Source organism: Scyliorhinus torazame, chromosome 6 (assembly GCF_047496885.1).
Source record: "Scyliorhinus torazame isolate Kashiwa2021f chromosome 6, sScyTor2.1, whole genome shotgun sequence".
Lineage (NCBI taxonomy): Eukaryota > Metazoa > Chordata > Chondrichthyes > Carcharhiniformes > Scyliorhinidae > Scyliorhinus > Scyliorhinus torazame.
Genome location: NC_092712.1, coordinates 151392116 through 151415263, shown reverse-complemented (window position 1 = coordinate 151415263; position 23148 = coordinate 151392116). Strand labels below are relative to the sequence as shown.

Genomic DNA, 23148 nt, shown 5'->3' with positions numbered 1-23148 from the left:
ATCGATAGTCAGTTGAAAACGTGCGTAGAACTGTGAGGTGGCAGTAATTGCTGGAGGCATCAGACTGCCCCTGAGCCCACACCCATAGTATAAATCATGAAAGTAACGAACAGAATCAATACAAAACCTGGGCAATTGGTTAGATATATCCTGTTAAAACAAACAGAATGAGATTACTTCTACTGATGAGCAAAAGGATCAATTTCAATTTTGCAGGAATTTTTTTAAAAATTCTAACTCTTGCAGCTTTCAAAAAACATGCCATTTTTGTAAGACTATTTCATCTTCTGAACCCATCATTGACTGATAACATAGAGCTCAGAGCACAGAAATGTTAAGTTGTTAAAGGGTTAATGCCACTAATCAGTGAGACCATGGGCGGGACTCACTATTTGCTGATACCAAAATCACAAAATGCAATTGGGTGGAGAAAGGTTCCGACGCCAAGATCGCGGCAGGCGGCGGCACTTGGTGCAGTGGTTAGCACTGGGACTACGGCACTGAGGACCCGTGTTCAAATCCCGACCCTGGGTCTCTGTGTGGAGTTTGCACATTCTCCACGTATCTGCGTGGGTTTCACCCCCACAATCCAAAGATGTGCAGATTGGGTGTAATAGCCACGCTAAATTGCCCCTTAATTGGAAAAAAATAATTGGGTCCTCTAAATTTTTTTTTAAATCGCGGCGGGTGCCGATTTGACGCCAAATTGCTGTTCTCCGTCACCTTGACAGCAGCGTCAATATGATCCGGAACGCACATACAGGAGCCACAATTTGTATATCATTGGCAGGCCTGACCCGGTATTCTCCAGGGCCTCCACAATGCTCCGCCTACGATGAGCCAAGTTCCCGACTGCGCGGTTTTAAAAATCGTGAAATCGGTGTCATGGCTGCTGAGGGAGAGACGGGGTACGGAAGGTGCCCAACATTGCCATAGTGTGAAGATGGTTGCGCCACTAGCTGGGGAGGCTTCTGCCAGGGCCGGGGGGAGTAACGGGGGGTGGCCATGAGGGCTGTGGGGTCAGGGTGGACGGATACGGAACACCATTGCCGCAGCCAGAAAGGGAGCCATGCAGCTGCACTTGCCACTGTCTGCCCGCTGTGAACTTAGAGCCATGGGTCATATAGGTGTCCCCGCAGGCCACCCCCCCAGGTGCTCTCTGGCCCCAGCCGACCCATCAGCTGTATGGGCGCGCTCCAGCACAACCAGTGCCATCTTGTTGGCTGGGATGAATGTGTGTGGGAATTGTAATGTGTATGTGTGGCTGCAGCTTGTCAGCTTCCCGAGTGTCAATCACAGATCAGGTGAACCCCGCACCATTGTTCTTTGGAATAGATTGTGTTCCATGTGGGCCGGTGTTAGCCCCTTCACAGTTGCTGAATTGGTCCAGGTTCGGCGCCAGTTTTGCTGTCATGGAAGTCCACAAATTCTGCACTTAAGGCTGGATTCTCCGGGCAGCTGGCCACATTTCTGCCCTGACCCGCCGGTGGGATTCTCCGGTACGCAGACCGGTCAATGGGGTTTCCCATTGTGGGGCAGCGCCTCGCCGTCGGGAAACCTTCGGGCACCGGCATAATGGAGCATCCTGCCAGCGGACAATCCCGCCCCCGTCTCAGAAATGGACAATCCCGCCCCATGAGTTTAATTCCTCTTCAATGAGGGAACACCGTAGCAGTGAAAGAAAACTCAGTACAGCGTCTTTCCTTATATTTATGTACGTACATTTACAGGACACTTTTTACACATATATTCTCCTTCTGCCAAGGCCAAAGATTAATTGCTTTGCAAACATGACTTCAGGTTAATCAGAGTTTATTGTTCTTCAGGTTGCCAGTCAATATTTGGGATGAATTGATTTTTTTAAACAGTGCAGGCTACAGACATCCTGATCCCATGTTAATCAGGTGTTTCTTTTGTTCATGGGGATATTTCTGTGCACACTCCAAATAATTGTCTCATATAATAATAATCTTTATTGTCACAAGTAGGCTTACATAAACACTGCAATGAACTCACTGTGAAAAGCCCCTAGTTGCCACATTCCGGCGCCTGTTCGGGTTCACGGAGGGAGAATTCACAATGTCCAATTCACCTAACAGCGCATTTTTGGGGATTTGTGGGAGGAAACCGGAGCACCCGGAGGAAACTCACACAGACACGGGGAGAATGTGTAGACTCTACACAGGCAGTGACCCAAGCTGGGAATCGAACCTGGGACCTGGCGCTGTGAAGCCACAGTGATAGCCACTGTGCACTTCCACTCGGTGAGATTTTCCCAGAAATCAGCAAAGGCCAATGGTGGGTGGGAAAAGTAGCGTTGAACCCGCTAATGGCAGCTTTTCCTGCCATATAGTGTGGCACTTAGTGCCAAACATTTTCACCACGGGCTCCACACCGTATTGCTGGCGGGAGGGGGGGGGGGGGGGTGGTAATCTGATTTTTTTAATGATAAACAATAATAATAATCTTTATTAATATCACAAGTAGGCTTCCATTAACACTGCAATGAAGTTACTGTGAAAATCCTCTAGTCGCAACATTCCATCGCCTGTTCAGGTACATAGATGGAGAATTCAGAATGTCCAATTCACCTAACAAGCGCGTCTTTCGGGACTTGTGGGAGGAAACCGGAGCACCCGGAGGAAACCCACGCAGACATGGGGGGAACGTGCAGACTCAACACAGAGACCAAGCCTGGAATCAAACCCGGGTCCCTGGCGTTGTGAAGAAACCACTGTGGTACCATACCGCCCTTTGCCTGCCCTCTGTCATCACCTCAGCATTGTAACCATCACTTAAAGGCCTTCCCTGAATACGCCAGCCACACTTCATAGGTCGTCAGGAAGTGATGGCTGCCGAGAAATCTCCCCCAACATTGTCTGACGCCTCCCTGGAAAGACTCCTGGATGCAGTAGAGGCCTGATGTCATGTCCTCTACAAGCAGAAAACGGGCCAGCAGGATCACCAATTCCACATGGGAGGCGATGGCAGCAGTGGTCAGCACTAACATCCTGCAGAAGAGGACAGCTATGCAGAAAGAGGTTGAATGATCTTCTCTATTCTGCCAGGGTAAGTCACTCTTCTCATCTCACTCAACTCACACATCAACAGGGATCTCATACACTACTCATATCACCACTCGGTCTCCCAGACAAATCTTCATCTCCACCGAGGGCTGTTTCCTCTTCACCCCGCTGGTCCCACTCACCATCCACACATGCCAGCATCCTTAACACCTGCCCTGCCATGCATCCTGCTTACACTCTCTCCATCTGTTTTCATGCAGGACAAGTGGACGAGCAACAAGAGTGAGAGATCGCAGACGGGTGGAGGGATGTCAGAGCTGAAGACCCTCGAGGACAGAGCCAGCCAGCTGGCCGGGGAGGAAGCCTCTCTGCTGATGGTGTGGTTGGCGGTGATAAACCAAGTCAGGTTCCAGTGCTCCATCATCCATCAGACAACAATGTTGTGAGTCATGTCCCCGTTTCTCAGGCCTCTGCTATGCATTAATGACCTCCCTTTTCTTTCACAGGCACACCTGGGAAGCAGCCCAGGAGGGCATGAACCATATCCCCGACACCAGCTCTGACAGCAGCTCAGACCATGATTTCTTGGATCTCACTCACACCTTCCATCAGCCGAGAAACACACTCCTCAGTGGGACCTAGTTCTAGAACACCCTCGGAGTCACATTCTGGTGAACACATCACACTCTCAGATCCACAGCAGGTGGAGGCAGGGACGCCCCAGGGTGACAGGCTCAGAGGATTGCTGGAGGCCACTGAGTCCCAGTCAGATGACAAGCTTCTGGGCATGGTGATGCCTCAGTTGTTGGAGCCCCAAAGGTAAACTTGGGAAAATCAGGAAGGGATGTCCGGTCCACTCCCCGGATTGAAAGGCTGCATCGAGGAGTCCATTAGCCTTATGTCTGAGGTGATTGTACCAACACTGCAATGCAACGAGGTCAACACAGCAAGGGTGGAGGCCATGTGGAGACCTTGGTGCAAGACACTCTTGCAGGATATGCACTGCATGTTGCAGGCACTTGTTGGGGTCCACGTGATCCACTAACAGCTTCTTAAGCTCACTCCAGCTGCCCATCTATCCCAAGGAGGAAGCTTGGGGCCCTCGGGCACCCAGAGGGAGTTGGAGCAACTGGTACACATCCTGGGGTCACCTACCCAGGTGACTTGGGGAGTACTCCACCCCTCGGAATCTCCTTTTCCTGTGACCGCTCCAGCACATTGGTTGTGTCCCTTCACAGTGATTGAACACATCAGTCAGGCCTGTATGCCATAAGCGATGAGGACGTCTCCCACAATATACAAGGCTCGCGTCACTCATTCCAGTCATTGTCCTTGTTTGATCTCTGCACCTTTGTGGTGCAGCTGGCGCCCCCAATCCTCCGGTGACACTGAACCTCACCAAGCTCACCAAGGATGTCCAAGATCAGGAGAGGTGAAACATTCCTCGTTGTGTTGCCATGATATGACCCTAGTCATTGAGAGCAAGTGAGCTGCTATCACCATACAGGAGTCAGGCATTCACAGGAGGTCCGTGAGGATCAAAATACCGACCCTACTGCAAATTGTCATCATCCTCCTGGAATGTAGGGACTATGAGCAACCATTCCCTCCCCATGACATGAACCTTATCATAGAGAGTGTGCCCTGCCACCAGTTAGACAGGAGAACAATGTGCACAGAGCCATGTAGAGATAATGGGCTGTCCTCACTGGATGTACTCATCAGCATCCATAAATCTAGTGGCAATGAGCACGTCCCGAGTTCATCTGCCTCATGTGGTCATCGCCATTACCTCATGGTCGACATCCTCTCCCTCGAGGACCTCCTCAGCTTCATCCCCTTCAACATCCTCTTCATTGGCAGACATGTGCCGTTCCTTCACCACCTTCTCAGGCAGCTTCAACCCCCCCCCCCTCCCCCCCCCCCCCCCCCCATTGTTCCGCCAGGTTGTGCAGGACGGAGCAAGCGACCACGATGCATGACAGGCTCTGCGGGTTGTATATCTGGGCTCCACTAGCCTGATCCAGGCACTGGAACCTCATCTTCAGCATCTCTATGGTCTGCTCCACCAATGCACGAATTGTAGCATAGAGTCTCATTTTATCTTGACTCAACTGCACTCTGGGACCTACTCACAGACATCATCAACTACCTCCTCGGTGGGTAGCCCTTATTCCTACAGGAGCCAACCTTACAGTCCCTGTGGACCCTGAACATGTCAAGGATCTGAGAGCGGTTCAGAATGTAGGCGTCGTGCACACTCCCTGGGAATCGATATATTTGGTGTGGCCGCAGACCAGTTGAACATTCAGCAAGTGGAATGCCTTGCGATTCACATTGCTTCATGCTCCAGAGGTCTGAGCACCATGTCAGTTCTGTCGATTGCACCCTGCACCTGTGGAAAGCCAGGGATTTGCTCAAAGCCCGTTGCTCTGGAGTCCTGACTTGCCTGATCCTGATTTGCAGAACAATCTGGGATGGTCAGCACCAATCAGCATTGACTATCAGCTAAGAGCCCAGCAAAGTTAACAGCTCATTAGCCGACAGCCAAGTCCATCAAGATGAGTCGTCACCGATGTTAGCACATCCTGCTGGATTTCTTTTTAAAAAAATTAAAGATAAAGTCTCTCTTAAAAGTGTAGGTGAATTTTGTCCATGTACAAAAATTAAAATAGCAGAATAACAGAAATTGAAAGGAAAAAAAGCAAGGGGCAAACAGGGATTAACAGGAGGATCCTTACAACATGCATTGTCTTCAACGACAATGGTCCATGGACATCCGCAGGTACGTTAGGCGCTGTCTTATAGACCTGGGTCCAGTCCAGTGAGGTGCCTCCAAGCGACGGCTCTCTGGGGTTTATCTTCTGCATGCGGAGTAGGCCCTGTCACCCCTTCCTCTTCTCAGTCCTGCACTGAGCCAGCTGACTGCATTGACATCTTATTCTCCTCTCCTGCCTATGAGGAGGAAGAATGAATGCGAGTTCACAAAGTTCCATGGTTTGTACTAAAATAAAAACAAAATACTGCAGATGCTGGAATCTGAAACAAAAACAGAAAATGCTGGAAAAACCCAGCAGATCTGGCAGCATGTGTGGAGAGAAACAGAGTTAATGTTTTGAGTCTGTATGACTCTTCTTCAGAGCTAAAGAGTGGAAGAAATTTGTTGCATTTTGTACTGTATAAGGGGTGGAGCAGCTGGAGCAGAGTAGGTCAGTAATTGGTGGGAGTTGGGAGAAAAGTAACAAAGATGTGTGGATGGTAAGACAAGGAAGTGTTAGTGGCAGGAGAAAGCATCAATGTAAGACATTAGAATGTGTTAATGGGAGAATAAAGGTCAGTGCTCAGTGAAAGCAAAGCTTAAGATGCTGGGTGGCTCAATAGGGGAGAGGTTTTTTGTATTGGGACACTTTTTGTCCATTCATCATCAGAAGCTGCCTCTCCAAACCCACTGACTCTTCTCCTGGCCACCACATTGATTCCCAATCCTTCATTCGCGTGCTGGTTGGGCAAGACCCCACACCACCCTTGTCCCACACCACATGAATGGTCACAGCTTTGGCCACTGTACTGAATTCTGAGCTGTCATTTCAGCTGCAGGTATTGTCCCAAGCTTCACTCCAAGGCCTTGCGCTCAACCTGGTCTATAAGGGGCACGTGTCAATGTGCATCTCAGCTCACAGCCAAGGACTACGCGCTCTCTGCTCGGGCAGTGTGCCATTGTCAACTGTCTCAGGGAATGTATTTCCTTTCCCAGTGGCCAAGGGTGCAGGCAAACCATAGCATTCAGCAATTTTAGAAGTCAGTGCACCATGTTAAATAGTCAGCAGCAATCAGTGCCAGTCACACACAGAAGAGTTGCTTGAGTGGGCATAACCGTGTGACTAGTTTGACTGCAGGCATGACAATCAAATTACAGCTAACCGGTCTCAGCTACAGTGGGGTACTGATGCGTCTTTCCTTTAGCCTTACTCTTGTCAACATCCCACCTGAGAAGGTCCCCCACACCCAGATTTGAGAGGAACCATCAGTTTCTGATGGTTGCCCACCCACCAACTGCACTGCCCCAGGCTTCCATTCTCTCTGTTAGGCCCGTGGCCATTCCAAGAAGCCTGTCGCGCAGCAGCAGAGGTCAATCTTACGAATGGCGATTTTCCCATTTGTCAGTCTTCTCTCCCCTGCACCAACGGCTGGTCTCGTCCGAGTCCACAGCATGGTCTCACCCAACTGAGCCCCCAGTCCTCTGAAGCTGTCCGCCCGGTTTACTACTGTCAACCACCCCTCCCCCCCATCTCTCCCCACACCACCCCCAGTACCCTTTCAGTGTTACACTGGTCTCCCTCAGCTCAAAGGCTGGTGGCCCCCAGTCAAACACTGGTACACTCGAGGCAGTCACCTTAATACAGAGCCGTGTGTGAGCACTGCACTTAAATCCGAGCTCCGGTCAGAGGGGTGCTCACCAGATATATGACTTTTCAGGCCAGTTGTGATTTGTGCTATTCTGACATCATTGACGGGAGGTATGACTCTGGCGTATGGGCCCGATAGAGATGCAAGTATATTATAAGGAGATTCCCGACATAAACGAGGTTGCCACTGTCGGGGAGAAAGGACGGTCACAGCAAGCTTTCACACCGATGTAAACCCGACTTTGACCTTCCATATTATCTGACCTGTCGCCGAACCCACCCGACGCTAACTGGAGTGGAAAATCCCGTCCTCTACTTTATTGGATTTTTCAGTCCCACCAGTGGCAGGATGGAACAATTTGGAGAATGGTTCAAATTTTCCCATCCCACTCATGAGGATGCCGGCTGCTGGCGGGATGGGAAAATCTGCAAGACATAGACATTATGGCCAGCAAATGTACATGTTACATTTTTATCATATTAACTAGTCCTGTCATGGTGTTGCACAGAGGTGAGGCGATCCTCTGAGCCCCACGCCGGGCCAGAGAATCGGAGCAACCGCGCCACGACGCCGGCGCACGATTCTCCGAGGTGCGGAGAATCGGCGCCATTTGCACCGGCGCATTTGGTGCGGCACCGGCCGCTGGAATCGGCGGGCCACTGATTCTCCAGCCCGGATGGGCCGAGCGGCTGCTCCGACATGACAAAGTCCCGCCGATGCCGTTCATCCCTGGTCGCTGCCGGCGGGAACTCTGTGGGAACGCTCGGGGGGGGGCAGCCTGTGGGGGGGGAGGGGGGCTCTTTCACTGGGGGGGGCCTCCGATGGGATCTGGCCCGCGATCGGGGCCCACCGATCAGCGGGCCGGCCTCTCCACCCTCCCGGGCCTACTTCCTGGCGCGACCGGCCCCTGTACACCGACCCCATGTTGGGTCGGGGCCGGCATGCGGAAGTCCCCCGCGCATGCGCAGGTTGGCGCGGCCCAACTGCGCATGTGCGGGTTGGTGCGGCGCCCATTCGGCGCTGCGTAAGGAGGCTGCAGCACCGCTCCAGCACTGTGCTGGCCCCCCAATAGGTTGTGCCCGGGCCCTGTCCGCACCATCGTGAAACGTAATGGCGTTCATATCGGAGAATTGCCCCCAAGGAGTCACGGCCTAGTGCAATCTCCAGGTACAGTGGGGCATGATGGTCGTGTAAAATTGGAACAGCGCATGCAGGTGAAATTCTACCTTTTAATACCATGCAACCTAATTTTCTTTCTTTTGCGACCTCATTTCTATAATATTTCGACTTCATTATGATCATGTCTAGTTAAGTAGCAAAATTGGGAAGCAGATGGAGTTGGTTAGAGCATGGGCGCTTCCACTGTATGACGTTTCCTTGCAATCCAGGTACGAAGTGGAGTAGGCCATTCAGCCCATCCAGCCTGCTCTGCCATTCAATACAATCATGATTGATGATCTACTTTAATGCCTTAGATCTCACAATCGCCGTTTTCCTTCATGTCATTGGTATTGAGAAATCTGTCAATCTTTGCTTTTAACATACTCCATGACTGCGCTTCCACAGCCTTCTGGGGTAGAGAATTCACAACCCTCTGAGTAAAAAAAATTCTCCGCATGTTAGTGATGCACGATCAATTGCACAAAGACTAAAGTTGGGTACAACTGTGGCTTTATTACAGTCAGATGCGAGGCCTCCTGCTGCAGCTGGCGAAATGGCAGGGCACTGGAGGTCATGCATATTTATACAGTTCACCGTGGGCAGAGCCAGCCGGCAGGAGCTACCGGCGAACCTGTAGTGCAGGTCCTACCTTACATCTCCTATTACAGTGGATCACCACAGTTAGTCCTTAGTGGCTGCCCCTTATTTTGAAATAGAGACCCCTGATTCTAACATCTTATCTGCTTCCCTTGAACATCATGGTAGCATGGTGGGTAGCACTGTTGCTTCACAGCTCCAGAGTCCCAGGTTCGATTCCTGGTTTGGGTCACTGTCTGTGTGGAGTCTGCACCACCACCAAAAGGAATGTGTTCAGATTTTCATTGTGAATGTTGGCAGGTAATTTATAATGGGAAAAGTTGACAGCAGGAAGTAACAATATTGGTCCAAGAATCAAGTGCTTGATTTTTAATATAGAAAGACTTGTTGATTTCTTCATAGTGCAAAACTATAGCAATGCTGTGGGAACAAGTATTCAGGTTACAAGCAAGTCATAAGAAATTGGAGGAGGCCATTCATAATAATAATAATCTTTTATTGTCACAAGTATGAAGTTACTGTGAAAAGCCTCTAGTCGCCACATTCTGGCGCCTGTTCGGGTAAGCTGGTATGGGAATTGAATCCGCGCTGCTGACCTTGTTCTGGATTACAAACCAGCTGTCTAGCCCACTGAGCTAAACCAGCTCTTCGAGTAGGTCATTCAGCCCCTCGAGCCTGCTCCACCATTCAGTAAGATCAGGCTGATCATTTACATCTACTCCACTTTCCTGCCCAATTTTTTGATTCCCTTTGCACCCAAAAATCTTTTATCGCAATCATGAATATACTGATCACATTTGGAAATTAGTCTGCATAGTGTTAATTTGTTCCATGATAGAAGAAAATGTGTACAACATTCAAGTTTCATTAAGCCAAAAGTTAGGGTTGTGATGTTAAAGTAACTGCAGAACAATTTATACCAATAACATTTCTCTTTTCATAATCCTATTATATAAACAAAGCCTAAAAATGTACAAAATCATAAACTAGATGTGGTGTTTGCCCCTGACAAGAGGGTCGAGTGACCCGGGTAACCAATCAGGGACCAGGGTGGGGGGTCACCTTAGCAAGTGCAGTTTCTGTATCCGTTAGATCCTAGAAGCTGATTTGCAGCCACCAAACTGCAAGTCTCTGCACTGTAGTTCTATGTAAATAAACATTGCAGTTGTTATTTAACTAACTGGTGAATGGGAAATATTACATTGGCAATGTAGAAGAAAAAAAAAGTGGTCGTAGGATCGTGACTATTAAGTCATGTTGAAGTTCAGTTTGATTTGAGAAACAAAAGAGCATTTGCAGATGTGCCCTTATTTGGACGGATAGATTCTTTTGATATTCTGTGGAGTATTGGTCACAATACATTTAGGCTACCTTTTTCGGGCCAATGAAATGGAGGAGGGAACGAGAAAGGCAATCCTTCGGAGTGTGTGGGACACAGGCCTACAATTTAATACGCAGCCTCACATTCCCAAGTGTGTCCGATTCCAAGTCATTCATTGAGGTAGTTGAATTGGTGTTATAACACCACCACCCGAAGCCATTGGTAATGTTGCAGTGATTTAAGTTTAATTCAACCGGGAGTGCCTCTGGGGAAACTACTGCAACTTATATTACCAAGTTAAGATCGCAGAGCAGTGTGACTTCAAAGCCACTCAACGATATGCTTCCAGAACCATTTAGTCTATGGGTTAAATGGGGCCTACCAAAGGAGGTAATTAGCAGAAGCAGATAAAAAATGTAAGAAGGCGCTGGGGATAGAGGAGGTGTTGGCAATGGAGAGCACAGAAAAGGGCACAGAGGAGCTTCAGAACGTGCAAAATGGCACGATCCAGAAGTTAGGGCGGGAAGCTGCAGTCAGCAGTGGTGCCCAAAATGAATATGCAATTTTAAAAGCAAATGTAGCCACAAATAGAGTGAGAATATTTAAAAGAGCCAATCAATCGCCTAGGATTGAAGTAGAGTGTTACTTCCGTGAGTGTAATCACTCCCCTGAAGCCTGCCGATAGAAAGAGGCTGAATGTTTTTACTGCCACAGGAAAGGTCACCTAAGGCTCCGATGCAAAAGTAAGTCCAGTCGACCCAGTAACAGTTAGTAAGACATCATAAGTACATAATATGGAAGAGTCCAGTATTAGGGATTTAAATGTTCACTTATTGTTCAATGTGAATGCAGTAAAGTAGTCTCCACCACTGTGATGCTTTTGGTAAATGATAAGACCCTTAAAGATGAAAGTTGACACGGGAGCCTCTACCACAGTGATCAAACACATTTCAATATTTACAAGGAGCCCAGACATTGAGTTTGAGGGGCACCGCAGAAAAACAAACAACTTATACAGGAGAAGTCGTCAAGGTAAAGGGTAAGCTATTGGCAGCATTCTGCTCAGCTTCCAATAATAATACTGTCAGGCCAAGGGCCAAGTCTTTTGGGCAGTGATTGGCACAAGGTAATCAAGTTAAAACTGGATGGAGATCTTCCAAGTACAGGAAGAAGGACTGGCTGAGTTAATGAAGAAGTATGAGAACCTTTTTCATGACTAGTTAGGTAAAATAAAGGGCCTCCAGGTGGAGATCTATGTAGATCCTGGGGCAATCCCTTGTTTTCTTTAGAGCAAGACCAGTACCAACCGCCTTGCAAGAAAGGTTGGACACATTATTGAGAGTTTGGAAGAAATGCTTATTATCCAGCCAGTTCAATTTGTGGAGTGGGTAGCACCCATAGTCACCGTGATAAAGCCTGATAAAACCGTCCGGACCTGTGGAGATTACAAATTAACAGTTAATCAGGTTAGATAAGTATTCAATCCCCAAGATTGAAGACTTGTATGCAAAGTTGGCTGAAGGTCAGTCTTACACAAAGCTAGATATCAGTAACTTGAGTTAGACGAAGCTTCCCGAGGTTATGTTACAAAAAATGCACAAAGATTTGTTTCAGTATATGTGCTTATCCTTTGGTGTATCAACGGTATATACTATTTTCCAGAAAACAATGGAAAGTCTATTGTAAGGTCTGCATTGAGATGTAGTAGACCTGGATGATGTTTTGATAACTGGATCATCAGAAGCTAAGTACCTAGCTAACTTAGAGGTGCTAAAGAAATTTCAAGAGGTTGGGGTATGCCTCAAGAAGGAAAGATTTACTTTTCAAGACCCTGAGGGTTCCTATTTTAATAATCTTTAGTGTCACAAGTAGACTTACATTAACACGGCAATGAAATTTTTGTGAAAAGCCCCTAGTCGCCACATTCCGGCACCTGTTCTGGTACAAGGAGGGAAAATTCAGAATGTCCAATTCACCTAACAGCACATTTTTCGGGACTTGTGGGAGGAAACCGGAGCACCCGGAGGAAACTCACGCAGACACATGGAGAACATGCAACTTCGCACAGACAGTGACCCAAATCGAACCGGGGTTGTGAAGCAACAGCGCTAACCAATCTGGGGTATTGATAGATGCATAAACATTACACTCCATGGAAGACAAGGTCAGAGCAATAAAGGAAGCACAGGCCTCCAGAAACACATCTGACCTCAGCATTCTTAAAAATGGTTAATTACTATGAGCTTTTTCAACATTATTGGCCCCTTTGCATGCTACTAAAGAAGCATCAGCTTTGGATTTAGATGATATCCTAGAGAGAAACTTTTAAAAGAGTAAAGCAATTGTTGCATTTATTGAGTTTATTAGTGCATTGCGACCCGTCTAAGGAATAGATATTAACCTGTGACGCCTCTCCATGTTGCATCAGTGCAGTATTGTCCTATAAGGTGGATGCCAGATCTGGACTATAGAGTACGTCTTGAGAACCATCTCAGAGGTCCGAAATAGGCTACTCTCAGATTGAAAAAGGCTTGTCAATAGTATATTGGATGAAGAAGTCCCAGCAGTATATTGGGGGGGGGGTGCAGTTTACCAATGTTATGGACCACAAACCAATCTTGGGTCTTTTTAAAGAAGATACGTGTATTCCACCAATTGCATCAAATTCAGCATTGGTGTTAATTCTGTCCGCCTACAGATATACACTCCGGCCTGGAAGACATATCGCGAATGCCGATGTGCTTAGTCGCCTGCTTAGTAATGGTGTAGCCACTCCCCCAGTACCGGAGGAAATTGGTATGGTGTTGAGTTTTTTGAATATGTTGCCAGTTTCGGCATAGCAAATAAAGTATTGGATCAGCAGGAATCTGCTGTTCTCCAAAGTGGGGCACAGGATACTAAGAGGTTGGACCAGTGAGCTAGTTTCTGAAGAGATCAAACCATACTATCTACGAAAGGATGAATTAAGTTGAGAAGTTGACATCATACTTTGGGGAGCCAGAGTAGTTGTCCCTGTATCGGGGGGGGGGGGGGAGAGTTGCTCCTAGCCAAATTGCACGGTGCCTATCCGGGTATATCTAATATGAAGATGCTCCCCAGGAGTTATATATAGTGGCCTGGAATTGATGTCGATATCTAGAGTCTGGTGAAGTGCCGTGAACAGTGTCAAATGCAACAAAGAATGACAGCAACAGCCTCACTGCACTCTTGGGAATGGCCTGGCTGGCCATGGGCATGAGTTCACATGGATGGGGCCATTAGAACCATAGAATTCCTGCGGTGCAGAAGAGGGCCATTCGGCCCAGCAAGTCTGCACCGACCCTCTGAAAGAGCATCCTACCTAGGCCCACTCTCCGATCTTAGCCCCGTAACCCCACCTAACCTGCACATCCCTGGATGCTAAAGGGCAATTTAGCATGGCCAACCCACCTCACCTGCACATCTTTGGATTGTGGGAGGAAACCGGAGCACCCGGAGGAAACCCACATAGACACGGGGAGAATATGCAAACTCCACACAGTGTCACCCAAGACTAGAATCGAACCCGAGCCCTTGGTTCTGTGAGGCAGCAGTGCTAACCACTGTGCCACCCATTCTCGGGCACAATGTTTCTGTTCCTTGTCGATGTCCATTCAAAGTAAATGGAAGTGTTTGAAATGAAGTCAACGATGTTACACACCACAATTGAGAAATTGCATCAGTGTTTTTCAATCCAAGGGATACCGGAAGTCAGTGTTGGATAATGGAACAGCCTTCACAAGTGCGGAATTCCAAAATCCACCTGCTTAAATGGTATCAAGCACATTAGGACTGTGCCTAATCACCCAGCACCCAAACGCCTGGCTGAATGAGCAGTTCAAGCCTTCAAGGCGGGACTTAAGAAGCAGTCAGGGGCGACCCTGGAGACCAGAATCTCATGATTCTTTCTTGGCTATAGAACCACTCCGCACTCTACAATGTCAGTGCCGCCAGCAGAGTTGTTGGTGGGCCAGCATCGGAGGACCAGACTAAACCTGGTGTTTCCAAATTTGCTGGGGAGGGTAGAGGCCAGTCATTACAGTCAGAAGAAAAATCATGATTCAGGCAAATCAACAAGGTCGTTTTCAGTGCAGAAAGCCGTGTATGTCAGAAATTTTGGAAACAGATCGAGTTGGGTCCCAGGTGTTGTATCAAAACAGGACCTTTGTCTTATGAAGCGATGTACAAGGAAAAATAGTCCTGAAGCATGTAGACTATTTACGAGGAGAAAAGTTGTCCCAGCAGCCAGTACTGCCACCTAAAACCATGTTACCAGCAGGAAACGTTGACTATCCAAGCAGTGAAATATTGAGCCAGCCTGTGACAGGTGAGTCTGTCGTCCCCATGGAAACAGATGAAGCTCAGTTACCAATACTTGAGGAGGTATCGGGTATTGTGTTTTTAGCAGAAAGCACCTCAGTCCCGGACAGAGGAGTTCCACCGCTCCAATAGAAATTGAAAACCACCTGAAAGACTCCATTTATGATGGACTGATTTCATGTGTTTGATGTCCTGATTATTGGGGACTAAGTAACTTAATTATTAGCAATGTATAAAATAACTTAGAGAGGGAGGGATGTGGTGTTTGTCCCCTTTAGGGGCGGTTCAAAAAGACAACTCACCACCACCGTCTGAAGGGCAATAGAGATGAGCAATAAGTGTTGGTTGAACCAGCAATGCCCACATCCCATAAATACATTTTAAAAATCTGCTGAGGGTCATGTGACCTGGGTAACTAATCCGGGACCAGGTGGCGGATCACCCTAGCAAGCACGGGTTTCTGTATCAGTTTGATCCTGAAAGCTGACCCGCAACCACAAGGCCGCAAGCCTCTGCATTGAGTTCTATGTAAATAAACGTTGTAGCTGTTACTTACCTAACTGGTGAACGGGAAATATTACATTGTAAATCACTTAAATACAAAACAACGTAGCTGCAATCAACCAACCAGTGGGGAAAGAAGTTTGGACAACTCATCAAAACTGCACCTTTCATCCACCATTTAAATTAAAAAAAAACTTTACTTCATTTCAAATGTAAGTACAATTTTAATAAATGAGCTGAATATTTTGTGAAGAGATATATTCAATGAATTTTCATTCCTTGATCCCTTTATCCATCATTGATTGTTTGCAGTAAGATTTGTGTTTAGCCCTCACCTGGAGTGAGTTAGAGCAGCTTTATAGGTAGGCTTCTCTCCCAACTTCTTTCTTTCCAGCTGGTTAGGAGACCACCACATTTTCTGCATGCTTTGGTTTTGAGAAATGAAGTCCCCAGTGACTCATTAGTTGAATGGTGTACTCCTAACTGTAATATGCAGAATTTCACAACCCAATACCAATCAAACCTCCTCATCCTGCTCAAGTGATTTTCATTGCTTCTTAACTGGATCGATAGGGTCCCAGGTGGAATTTAATCCTTCTGTAGAAAGCTTGCAGCAGAAGACGGAAACCAAATAACGCATGTTTAAGATGCCCACAGTTCACTTTAATTCCAATACTTGTTGACCAATCTTGAAGCATAATGTCGCTGGTAGATTGTATTCAGTCCTGTTGTCTTTGCAGGAGAATATCATTGGCCGCCCAGAAACACAAAAGATATCAAAAATATGAACATAAAAATTTATGCACTTGCCTTTTCTCAAACAAAAATAAGGATGCGATTCCGTCACTAGACCTATTTGAAGGCCAAGAACACATTTTGATTAGTTTAAAGGATTACGACAGGATTCTAAAACTCTGTTAATCCTGCCTACATTGCCTCAAGAACCTGCGCATGTCTACTGATACAGCCATCTGGATGCTCACCGAAAACAGGAAAATCTTTTTCACTTCTTATTCTTCGCAATGTGAAAAACTGTCAACACCATTGTTCAGCCGATTTGCATTGTAGAATTAACAAGGCCACATCTAAATTTTAAAAATTATTCAAAGGTAATACCAAAAAGCTGACTTGCTTCTCTTTGGCCCCAACAGATTAGGCAGCAAGTAGGTGCAGTCTGAAATCCCAGGTTTGTGACTCACATATAGAGTAACCAGAGGCAACAGGGGAGAGAGGGCAGTGATGATGATCAATTGAGCTTCACACCTCTGAATTAGGAAGTAGGAGGTTCAGCCATTCTGCATTACTACCCAGATGAAGGTGAAGGTTTGTTGATGTAGGGGAGTTTGGTAAAATGGACAACGGCCTGAATTTTAGGCCCAATATACAATTGGACACTTTAAATTAAGAATTGGACATTTTAAATTAAACCACAGTCAGGCCTGATGGGAATTTGAACAGCTACGTTTGAATCCATTGAGCAGAGACCTAAATTCAGGACAAGCCTGGGCCTGCCCTCTAAACAGGACATAATCGGTCCCATTCAAATGGATCAATTGTTGTGGATTGCCCAGATAAAGCTAGACTTTCTGGCGCCCAGATCTCCCACCGTTACCATATATAGAGTAAGGTTACATGCGGACAATACCTGGAGATGGACCCCTGGGAGTGGGTTCCTGGTGTCCTGTGGAGTTGCAATTGGCAACTGCATTGGGTGTTGTGACCCGTTGCCCTGGAAAGGCACAAAGAGGGGAATAAGAATCGACTACCTGGACTCTCCCCAATGAAGACTCGGTATAGAGGCAACAAAGAAGATTCGACAGTGGACCAGATGACGGACGGAAGACCTGAGACAACCGCGAATCAGAGAATTGAACCGCAGCTCGATTGAGCTCATCGGCACAGATAGTATTAAGAATCTTGGGATTATTGTAGTTGGGATAATCTAAAGGGAGTAACTGTTTTTACTCTGATGATAAATTTGTTTGAATTGTGAATTTGTGTTTGTCCTTTGTTCATCTTGCAAATGAAGGCACCTGGGTAAAACCTTTGAATAATAAACTGGTCAAAGTGTCTGATGTTTTACAAACAACATGAAGTCAAGACTGATTTAAGCAGGAAGAAGAATAAATGACTTGCTGAACTACACAAGAGAAAAAAAATCAATCATAAAAGTAACCTGCAGGTTATGTTAGCATGAGATCTTGGACAGATAGCAGAAGCATCTTGAGCTCAAGTGAAAAACAGGCCCTAAAACGCCATCCACTGCAGCAAGTTATTATTGTACAAAGCACCTGCCAACAGAGTGGTTTGCTTTGATGACCGAATACTTGTGCAGCAGGCAGGATCATACAGCAGACTGGTGTTTATTTTGAGCCCATTTTCATGGTGGTTAGTTGGTTAGTTTTGTACTTTCTAAACAAGGCACAACGGATGCATCAATAACAGGCCCTTTTAAGCATTATATGAGAACACATAACATGAAAACATTGCCGGACCAGATCACTGGATGACAAATCATACAGGCGAATGTTCAAATGGCCAAACATTCTTCCTTCACCACTGATGGAATTCACGGTCTGTTACAAATTTTAGGGATTTACTTCTTTGGAGGGAGAACATTTTCCTCAAAATATCCCCGGTTCATGATGTTGCCAGCTGGAAAGTATCTGGCTACAACAAATGTAGAGCCATCCGTGGCTGAGGCCTTCCCAACACCCAGCTTCTTGCTGCTTTTCCAAATTATTGCTGTAAAGTGACCTAGAGCAAAAATAAGACACAAGTTAAGGAGCAGGAGATCTGAGGAAATCACCATCAAAAAGTGAGGTGTACACCGTTTGTCCCTCAGCCCTATTACTCATCAGCTGGATGCTTCACAATCACAATACTCCCAACTAATCACATTCCAATTCAATGCACTCTATCAACCTACAAGAGAGCCATTGCTCAAAACAAATCTTAACACCCACCAGAGAGAAATCGTTCAAATATTATCTTAATTGTAAAGAGGCAAGAGATAAAACACTGAACTAGAAAAACAAGGGGTTGGATTCTCCGCCCCACCGCATTTCTGTTTTACCCTGCCGACGAGATGCTCCATTACGCCGCTATTCATTGGGCTTTCCCATTATGGGGCAGCCCCACGCCGTTGGGAAACCCCCGGGCTGCCGGCAAAATGGAGTATCCCACCGGCGAAGAATCCAGCCCAAGGTTTTCATTCACAATGTCCCCCAAACATGAACAATTCCGTCTTTTAGGACTGGCCCACCCACCCAGGGGCCAGAAAAAAGGTCAGGTTTATTGCATTGGTTAGGACCACTGCCTCTCAGCGCCAGGGACCTGGGTTCAAATCCGGCCTTGGGTGACTGTCTGTGTTGAGTTTGCACGTTCTTCCCATGTCTGCATGGGTTTCCTCCGGGTGCTATGGTTTCCTCCCACAGACCAAATATGTGCTGGTTAGGTGGATTGGCTAAGCTAAATTGCCCCTTAGTGTCCAAAAGCCTAGGTGGGGTTACTGGGATAGGATGGAGTCATGGTCTTAAGTAGGTGCTCTTTCCAAGAGCTGGTGCAGACTCGATCGGCCGAATGGCCTCCTTCTGCACTGTAGGGATTCTATGGATTCTTCTTCCCAGTAAAACAATCTGGGCCTCCCTTTCCTCTATCAAACCACTCAGACTTGCTGTCGGGCAGACTTCATAACAGGCCCCATGATCCCTTTCATTTTTATCTTGCAATGTGTTTACACTTGGAGATAATGGTAGCAGCCTGCATGCTAACAGCAAGTCTCAAAAGTGCCAGCTAGTGTTGGGAATGTCGGGATGTAAAGTTACATTTTAAACTCTCACAAGGTGAAAGAGAGTTGTGCTCTGAAGGACAGTTCATTAGCATTTCTACCTAGATACCCCATGATTCATATTGCCCTGGGGAAGACTGCGGAGGAAGCCACTGTAAGGCTAAGGTAGTTTTTCCTGGAATATTAATGAATATCGCAGAGTTTTTTGGAGTTTGCCTGAATCTGGGAGAGAGGGAGCAGCTAAAAAAACAAAATTGTTATTGTTCTCCGAGTAGGAATATGGGTACGCCCTCACAATCGGAGGGAAAAGGTAAAATTTGTGGAAAGTTCAAATTAGGCTGGAGGAGTTGTCGAGATTAGGCAAGAGGGAGATTTGTCAGGAAAAGAAAACTTCATTGTGAAAGAGAGTTTTAAGGTTGAAAGTTATCAGACTGGAAAAGAAAACAAGAATGAACTCTTTTTTTTTGAAAGATATTTTATTGACATTTTTCAAACAGAGATTTTCCGTTTTTACAACTTAATAAAGGAATATGCATTAAACGTTAACGTTATTTAAATAATATATTGAACTAACAACAAATGAAAAAAGGAGAGATAAACAAAAAGCAAATATCAACAACTGGCAAAAAACAAAAACACGGGATAATCCCCCCCTCCCCCCTGGGTTGCTGCTGCTGTCTTTTCTGTTTTTCCATTATCGTTCAGCGAGATAGTCAAGGAACGGTTGCCACCGCCTGGTGAACCCCTGAGCCGATCCTCTTAACGCATATTTTATTCGCTCCAGTCTTTTGAACCCTGCCATGTTGTTTATCCAGGCCTCCAAGCCCGGGGGCTTCGCTTCTTTCCACATGAGTAGAATCCTTCGCCGGGCTACTAGGGACGCAAAGGCCAGAACGTCGGCCTCTTTCGTCTCCTGCACTCCCGGTTCTTCTGCAACCCCAAATATAGCTAACCCCCAGCTTGGTTTGACCCGGACCCACACCACCTTTGAGACCACTCTTGCCACGCCCTCCCAGAACTCATGCAGTGCCGGACACGACCAGAACATGTGGGTGTGGTTCGCCGAGCTTCCCGAGCACCTCCCACACCTATCCTCCACCCCAAAAAACCTGCTCAGTCTTGCTCCCGTCATATGCGCCCTGTGTAGAACCTTAAATTGAATCAGGCTAAGCCTGGCACATGAGGACGAGGAATTTACCCTGCTTAGGGCATCTGCCCACAGCCCCTCCTCAATCTCTTCCCCCAGCTCCTCTTCCCATTTTCCCTTCAGCTCCTCTACCATCGTCTCCCCCCTCGTCTCTCATCTCCCTGTATATTTCCGACACTTTACCTTCTCCAACCCATGCCCCCAAAATCACTCTATCCTGGATCCCTTGCGTCTGGAGCTGAGGAAATTCCCTCACCTGTTGCCTCGTAAATGCCCTCACTTGCTGCCTCGTAAATGCCCTCACTTGCTGCCTCGTAAATGCCCTCACTTGCATGTATCGGAAAGCGTTCCCTGGTGGCAACTTATATTTTTCTTCCAATGCTCCCAAACTCGCAAACGTCCCGTCCACAAACAGGTCCTTCAGCTTCCTAATTCCTGCTCGCTGCTAACATTGAAATCCCCCATCTATCCTCCCCGGGACGAACCTGTGGTTATTCCTTATCGGGGACCACACCGAGGCACCCGTCACTCCCCTGTGTCATCTCCACTGCCCCCAGATCTTCAAGGTCGCCACCACCACTGGGTTTGTGGTGTACCTTTTTGGGGAGAACGGTAGCGGCACCGTCGCCAGTGCTTTCAGGCTTGTTCCCTTACAGGACGCCATCTCCAGCCTTTTCCACGCCGCACCATCCTCTTCCCTCATCCACTTACAAACCATCGACACATTAGCGGCCCAATAGTAGTCACTCAGACTCGGCAGTGCCAATCCCCCTCTGTCCCTACTGCGCTGCAGGAACCCCCTCTTTACCCTCGGGGTCTTTCCCGCCCATACAAAGCTCGTAATGCTCCTGTCTATTTTTTAAAAAAGGGCCTTAGTAATCAGCATGGGGAGGCACTGAAACACGAAAAGAAACCTCGGGAGGACCACCATCTTGACCGCCTGTACTCTGCCCGCCAATGACAGGGGCACCATATCCCACCTCCTAAAGTCCTCCTCCACCTGCTCTACCAGTTGCGTCAGGTTAAGTTTGTGTAGGGTTCCCCAGTTCCTGGCCACCTGATACCACTAGGTATCGAAAATTTCCTGTCACTCTCCTCAGCGGCAGAGCATCTATCCCCCTGCCCTGTTCCCCGGGGTGCAACACAAAAAGTTCGCTCTTTCCCATATTTAATTTATATCCCGAGAGCTCTCCAAACTCCCTGAGTATCTGCATTACCTCTGGCATCCCCTCTACTGGGTCCGCCACATATAGCAGTAAATCGTCTGCATACAGTGACACTCGATGTTCCTCTCCCCCTCTAAGCACCCCCCTCCACTTCTTAGAGTCCCTCAGCGCTATGGCCAATGGCTCAATTGCCAACGCGAACAGTAACGGGGACAGGGGGCACCCCTGTCTTGTACCCCTATGTAATCGGAAGTAACCCGATCTTTGCCTATTTGTAACAACGCTTGCCACCGTGGCCCCGTACAGGAGTCTAACCCATCTAATGAACCCCTCCCCGAACCCAAATCTCTTCAGCACCTCCCACAAATAGTCCCACTCCACTCTATCAAATGCCTTCTCTGCATCCATCGCCACCACTATCTCTGCCTCCCCCTCCGGTGGGGGCATCATCATCACCCCCAGCAACCTTCGTATATTGGCGTTCAATTGTCTCCCTTTAACAAACCCTGTCTGGTCATCATGTACCACCCCTGGGACGCACTCCTCTATCCTTGTCGCCATCACTTTGGCCAGCAGCTTGGCATCTACGTTTAGGAGGGAGATGGGCCTGTATGACCCGCATTGCAGCGGGTCTTTGTCTCGTTTCAGAATTAACGATATCGTCGCCTCCGACATTGTCGGGGGTAATGTCCCCCTTTCCTTAGCCTCATTGAAGGTTCTCGCCAGAAGCGGGGCCAGCAGGTCCATATACTTCCTGTAAAATTCCACCGGGAACCCATCTGGTCCCGGGGCCTTCCCTGCTTGCATATTCCCAATTCCTTTGATCACCTCCTCCACCTCAATCTGCGCCCCAAGACCTGCCACCTCCTGCTCCTCCACCCTCGGGAACTCCAGCTGGTCCAAAAAGTGTATCATTCCCTCTTTCCCGTCCGGGGGTTGGGACTTATACAACCTCTCATAAAACGACTTGAACACCTCGTTCACTTTTCCTGCTCTCTGCTCCATCTTTCCCGTTTCGTCCCTAACTCCTCCGATCTCTCTCGCCGCCCCCCTCTTTCGAAGTTGTTGGGCCAGCAGCTGACTCGCCTTTCCCCATATTCATATTGTATCCCCTGTGCCTTCCTCCACTGCGTCTCCGCCTTTCCCGTGGTCAGCAGGTCAAACTCCGTCTATAGTCTTCGTCTTTCCTTGTATAGCCCTTCATCCGGGGCCTCCGCATACTGCCTATCTACCCTCAGAATTTCCCCAACCAATCTCTCTCTTTCTTTACCCTCTTGTTTCCCCTTGTGGGCTCTAATGGAAATCAGCTCTCCTCTAACCACCGCCTTCAGCGCTTCCCATACTACCCCCACCTGGACCTCCCCACCATCATTAACCTCCAGGTATCTTTCGATGCATCCCCTCACCCTTCCGCATACCCCCTCGTCCGCCAGTAGTCCCATGTCTAATCTCCAAAGTGGGCGCTGCTCCTTTTCCTCTCCTAGATCCAGATCCACCCAATGTGGGGCGTGATCTGAAACGGCTATAGCCGAGTACTCCGTTCCTGCCACTTTCGGGATCAGCGCCCTTCCCGAGACAAAAAAGTCTGTCCGGGAGTATACTTTATGGACGTGGGAGAAGAAGGAAAACTCTTTCCCCATCAGACTAGCAAATCTCCACGGATCTACCCCTCCCATCTGCTCCATAAATCC

At 47.8% G+C, this 23148-nt stretch overlaps 1 protein-coding gene across 2 annotated transcripts in view; it reads right to left on the bottom strand.

Annotated features, from left to right (window-relative positions):
• glipr2l (GLI pathogenesis-related 2, like) overlaps window positions 1–23148 on the bottom strand; it is a 123267-nt gene that overhangs the window by 18246 nt on the left and 81873 nt on the right. Inside the window, exon 5 of one of the 2 annotated variants that reach the window (XM_072508913.1) lies at window positions 9667–18111. The exons of the other annotated variant lie outside the window; for it this stretch is intronic. Within the exon in view, the coding sequence (XP_072365014.1) occupies window positions 17951–18111 (161 nt within the window). The 3' untranslated portion in view covers window positions 9667–17950. Of the gene's footprint in view, window positions 1–9666; window positions 18112–23148 lie in introns of those variants that run through there. 2 annotated transcript variants of the gene reach the window in all.